The 5,614-nt window shown below is 41.7% G+C and overlaps 3 protein-coding genes across 3 annotated transcripts; all 3 read left to right on the plus strand.

The window, feature by feature from the left end:
- The first annotated feature begins 775 nt into the window (after window positions 1-775).
- LOC130965806 (uncharacterized) lies at window positions 776-1,864 on the plus strand. Its single transcript, XM_057890562.1, has 2 exons — window positions 776-1,372; window positions 1,418-1,864. Exons 1-2 carry the CDS (start codon window positions 776-778, stop codon window positions 1,862-1,864), a joined length of 1,044 nt encoding a protein of 347 aa, XP_057746545.1.
- Window positions 1,865-1,885: 21 nt separating this feature from the next.
- Window positions 1,886-2,805, plus strand: LOC130965807 (uncharacterized). The gene is made up of 2 exons (XM_057890563.1): window positions 1,886-2,013; window positions 2,166-2,805. Exons 1-2 carry the CDS (start codon window positions 1,886-1,888, stop codon window positions 2,803-2,805), a joined length of 768 nt encoding a protein of 255 aa, XP_057746546.1.
- A 766-nt stretch (window positions 2,806-3,571) lies between these two features.
- Window positions 3,572-5,080, plus strand: LOC130965808 (uncharacterized). Its single transcript, XM_057890564.1, has 2 exons — window positions 3,572-4,052; window positions 4,296-5,080. The coding sequence occupies exons 1-2, from the start codon at window positions 3,572-3,574 to the stop codon at window positions 5,078-5,080; spliced, it is 1,266 nt and encodes a 421-aa protein (XP_057746547.1).
- The last annotated feature ends 534 nt before the right edge of the window (window positions 5,081-5,614 follow it).

A 5,614-nucleotide genomic window follows, 5' to 3' on the forward strand; every position in this document is an offset into this window, starting at 1 on the left:
GAATATTATACTTTCTGGTTCATTTTTTCTCCTATACTTTCTCTACTCTCAACCTTGGATCATCTTGTTCATCAAAAAATTGTTCATAATTTTTACATGGTATCCAGAAGTTCTGGGTTGGATCCATGGAGCGCGACACTTTACCCATCTTTCTATTCTTTTTCCGAGAACCGTAAGAGCCAACAATAATACTCTAAAGTATACACATGAAAACAGCAATGCAGCACTACTGGACTATGCAGACTTGTTGAAGATTACAATCACATTGAAGATGGACACCAACGTTGAAGAAGCAGACTTGTTGCATAGGAGTAAGAAGAAAATATGGAACAATGATGGTGGCTTCGGAGGAGATACGTCAAGGGTACCAAGACAGGAAGAGTGGATGGTGGATAAAACTTCGTTCATAAGATCTAATGGAAGGCGTGGGACCTATGCTGACTTGGTCATCCATGGCAGTGCGGAGCCAGATTCTGACTCTGAAGACTCAAGTGAGGAGGAACTGGAAGAGGAGGAGTCCAAGGAAGAAGATGAAGCAATGAAAATGGAGGAGCGCGAAATGAGCCAAGTTGCCAGGGAGGCCTTAAGACTGGTAAGGAAGGAGGAATGTTCAAACCCTGCTTTAGAAGTGTCTCGCCTCCAAAATGGAATTATTAGCATCAAAGTGAACAAAGATGAAAATAAAGGATTGGAGAAGCCATGGAAGCATCCCTAAATAGTCAAGCTGCTGGGTAGAAGAATAGGGTATGGAGTGCTGAAGCAGCGTCTGGATAGCATGTGGGTGAAGAATAGAGGCCTTGACCTCATTGATTTGGTAAACGAGTATTTTATTGCAAGGTTGTACAATGAAGATGATTATTGGCATGTCATGGAAGGGGGACCATGGCTGCTCTTCGACCATTATCTCACCATCCGAAGATGGACACCGGACTTTCACCTTTTTGGAGCTGATATTAACAAAGTGGATGCATGGGTCCAACTCCCAGATTTACCGATAGAATACTATGAAAAAAGATTCTTAGGTAAAGTAGGAGACCAAATAGGAAAGACCCTCAAGGTGGACTTGAATACTGCAAATCAAGCTAGAGGTAAATTCGCACGTCTTTGTGCGGAATTGGACTTAAGCAAACTCTTGGATGCTAAATATTTGGTAAATGGAGTTACTTATCATATTGAATATGAGGGGCTACACATGATCTGTTTCTCTTGTGGAATGTTTGGCCATATTAGTGATGGGTGCATGTCCAAAACCATGGAAAGAGATGAGAGAGGAGTCCAAGTCCAGAAGCAACCAGAAGCGGTGGAGGAGGAAGGCTCCCAACGACAACAACTGGGGCATGGCGAGAGCATTCCAAGAGACAAGGGTAAAAAAGTAATTGAAGACCCTCATCGATTTGGTTAATGAATGATTGTATAGAAGCAAAAAAGGACAAAAAGACAATTGGTAAAAAAAGAGGAAAATGGTACGAAAAGCAAGGGGGACAAAGCGAAAGACATAGTAGAGGCAGTGGGAGGAAATTCCAGGTACGAGGTACTAACAGAGCATTCCAATGTCAATGATGAGAATATGAATAGCCAAGCCACTTTACTCAGGAATACCCCGCAGGAGAAGACAAAAGAGTTCTTAAATGAGAATCAAATGAGGAGAGCAAAAGCCCAAGCTAAATGCAATCATATGGAACAAAATTGCCTGAAGATTGCATCCACCCAAGTCGCCCACGAAGCTATTGTTAAAGTTGTGCCCGAAAAGCCTGTGATCCAAAGAAGCACCCAACTTAACCCACTCCTATTGGGCCAGAAGCAGCAGGAGAGCCCAATAATGGTAGACCCACCAGAGAGCAACCTTGATCTTATTCACTCATAAGATGAGGAGAAGGAGAAAACCATGGTCATGGAAACTCCCATGCCTCTTGAGCCCAACACTAACCTAGAACCACCTGATCCAGGAGAAACCGAATTCTCCGGGACAGAGCTCGATGTTATAATGGCCCACGGTACAGACGAAGTGATTGCGTGGGGAAATAGTGAGGTCCCTATGAGAGAACATGAAAACATGGCCATTGGACCTGCTTGACAGGCTTGCTTTGCTTTATTATCAGGTTTGGTTTTGGAGCCCTTTCTCTTTAGTTTTCTTTTTTAATAATTATCTTTTGTTGGAATGCTAGAAGAGCAGCTAGCCTCAAATTCACCAAAGCCCTCAAAGAATATTATTTGCAATATAAGCCTGATCTGGTGGCCATCCAAGAAACTAGATGCAGTGGCAGAAAGTTGTCTTCGATCAAGAGTACAAGATTCAATTTCTATATTATTATTGATGCAAATGGTTTCTCTGGTGGAATATGGTTGATGTGGAATAATCCTAACTATCGGATTTCTGAGGTAGCAAGGCATAATCAAACCCTCCATGTTCGTATTAAAGATAGTAGAGAAGAGCGGTGTCTAACCATCGCATATGCTCACCCCCAAGACATCATTAGAAAGAAGTTTAGAATATTTACAGAGGCTATTGCGAGGAATATTAATTGTCTGTGGATGATTTGTGGTGACTTTAATGATATTGGGGATATTAGCGAGAAAAAAGGTGGAAGTGTTCCTGATAGAACCAGCATGAGGAGAATTAATGAGTGGAAGGAAAACTGCAGTCTTATTGATATGGGATTTTACGGCTCTCGATTTACCTGGAGAGGTCCGATGTGGCAAGATGGAGGAAGAATTTTGAAAAGACTGGACAGAGCTCTTTGCAATCAACATTGGAGGGTCCTCTTCAATGATGCAGTTGTCGAGACTCTTCCCAGATTTAAATAAGACCATCATCCAATTCTTATTAGATGCCATGGAAACTAACAAGTCCCTAAGAATAAGCCATTCAGGTTTGAATTCATGTGGATATAGCACGAGGAAATTCTTCCTTTCTTAAATCTAATTGGTATGATCATGTCCCCTTGAAGTTAGCTATTAGCTATTTTGTGGATAAAATAAAAGATTGGAACAAGCAGGTCTTTGGGAATTTGGTCAAACAAAAAAGGACTATTCTCAATAGACTTCGTGGTCTTCAACAATCCCCAAGGTATGGTAGAAGTAATTTGTTGGAGGATCTTAAAACAAAACTAAATGAGGAGCTGAAAACCATTCTAGACAAAGAGCAGATATTCTGGCTTCAGAAGTCAAGAGAGAACTAGTTGATACAGGGTGACAGAAATACAAGGTATTATCATACTAAAGCCATCATTAGGAGAAGATGTAACTGCATTTTGAAGTTGAGAAACAGAGATGGAGATTGGATAGAAAATGTGGAAGACTTGAAGGAACATGTGTGCAACTATTTCAAGAAATTGTTTAAAGAAGTGAAAGAGGACAGAAGCCATATCATTCAAACCCATGCTTTCTACCCTCACTTGAGTCAGAAAGATGAAAGAAGCCTTGGTCAACTTGTGCGCGGCGAAGAAATGGAGCAAGCTGTTGCATCTATGGGATCCCTAAAGGCCCCTGGCGACGATAGGCTACCAGCAAGATTCTACAAAGAGAATTGGAGTGTGGTTGGGAAGTCCTTAAAAGAGATTGCCAGATTGATATGGCGCAACCCCCTAGCATCAATGAGGTTAATAATACCTTGTTGACCCTCGTTTCAAAGATTGATAACCCAGAATTTGTGTCTCAGTTCAGACCAATAGCATTGTGTAATGTTTCCTACAAAGTCATTACCAAGATAATAGCCAACAGAATCAAAGCTATCCTTCAAGACAGAATTTCTCCCAATCAATCCAGTTTCATCCCAGGAAGAAGAATCCAAGATAACATCATTGTGGTCCAGGAGATAGTACATTCTTTGAGGAGAAGCAAGTCGAGGAAGGGGTTTATAGCTGTTAAAATAGACCTTGAGAAAGCATACGATAGGCTGAGTTGGGGATTTATTGAGCAGTGTCTCAGAGACTTCACTTTACCGGCCTCCCTTGTTAATGTAATCATGCATTGCATAAAATCTCCCACCTTTCAAGTGCTCTGGAACGGGGAACTAACAGACAAATTCTCCCCCACCTGCAGTATCCAGCAAGGTGACCCTCTCTCTTCGTAGATTTTTGTCATTTGTCTCGATAGATTATCTCCTATGATAGATGATCTAGTCAGGGACGGATCTTGAAAACCCTTTACATTCAGAGGTAATGGACCCCCCAGATCTCATCTTATGTTTGCCGATGACTTAATGCTGTTTGCGGAGGCCAACCAAGACCAAATGCATACCATAAAGCAGTGTCTTGAATCGTTTGCCCATGCATCTGGTTAAATTGTCAATGCAGAAAAAACTCAGATTTACTTTTCGAAAGGAGTTCAATGTGATTATCGAAGAGCAATAACTGATATGGCAGGATTCCAGGAAACTAAAGTGATTGGGAGGTATTTTGGAGCTTACATACTGGAGGAAAGAGGAAACATAAGGAAGTACAGACACATCCTGGACAAGGTTAAGTGCAAATTGAAAGGGCAGAAGCAAAAAAGTTTATCGATGGCTGGTAGAACCGTACTATCCCAATCAGCCATTGGCCCTTTGGCAAATTTTGCAATGACACATAGTCGGGTTCCCAAATATATCTGCAAGAGTATCGAAAAAACTCAAAGACAATTCATTTGGGGTTCTAATGAAAATGAATGGAAGATACATATGGTTAGCTGGGAGACCATGTGCAAACTGAAAGAGGCTGGTGGACTTGCTTTGAAGAACCTGGAAAGAATGAACACGGCTTTCATTGCCAAATTATGTTGGGAGATGGTTAATAACTCAGAGTCGCTATGGGTTAGAGTCTTGTGTAACAAATACAGAGTTGACATCCATGCAAGGAGTTGGGCTGTTGGTTTGGGTAGCTCTTCTCTATGGAAAGCAATGTCACAGGTCTGGAATTTTATTGAAGGAGGTACTATGCATAGAGATGGCAATGGAGAAAGCACTATGTTCTGGAAAGACTTTTGGTTGAATATCGATGGCAACCAACATCACTGTCTCGCGGGAAGAGATCATGGTGAAAAATATGGTTTCCTCAGATGGGTGATGGAACCTAAAGGAGTTACGAAAGGTTCTCCCGAATGAAATAGTGATGAAGATTTTGGCCAATCTGTCCCATAGACCAGAAGATCCCCCAGATACTCTTGCGTAGAGGTATTCCAAAGATGGGCAGTTTTTTGTCAAGAGCGCCTACATGGCTCTGTTGCCCAATGTTATAAACCATAATTATATTTAGAGGAGAATTTGGGGTTGGAAAGATCTGCCAAGAATTAAGCTGTTCTTGTGGCAAACGGCTCAAGACAAACTGCTTACCAACAAGAAGAGGATAAATTGGTTTGGGGCCTCGCCCCTCTACCATAGATGCAGAAACCAAACTGAGAGCACTATTCATGTGCTTAAGGACTGTGAGGCGGCTAGAGATATTTGGAAGAAGCTTGTGCACCCAGAGAAACTCACAGATTTCTTTGACTTGGAGTTTAGAAATTGGTTGGAGTCATGTTCAACCACAGATTGGGGATTCCACTAGGACATTCAACGGAAGTTTCTATTTCCAATTACTTGCTGGAAATTGTGGGATTGGCGAAACATGGAGATTCATCAAGCTCCGTTCAGGAGACC

Source organism: Arachis stenosperma, chromosome 3, assembly GCF_014773155.1.
Source record: "Arachis stenosperma cultivar V10309 chromosome 3, arast.V10309.gnm1.PFL2, whole genome shotgun sequence".
NCBI classification, from domain to species: Eukaryota; Viridiplantae; Streptophyta; class Magnoliopsida; order Fabales; family Fabaceae; genus Arachis; species Arachis stenosperma.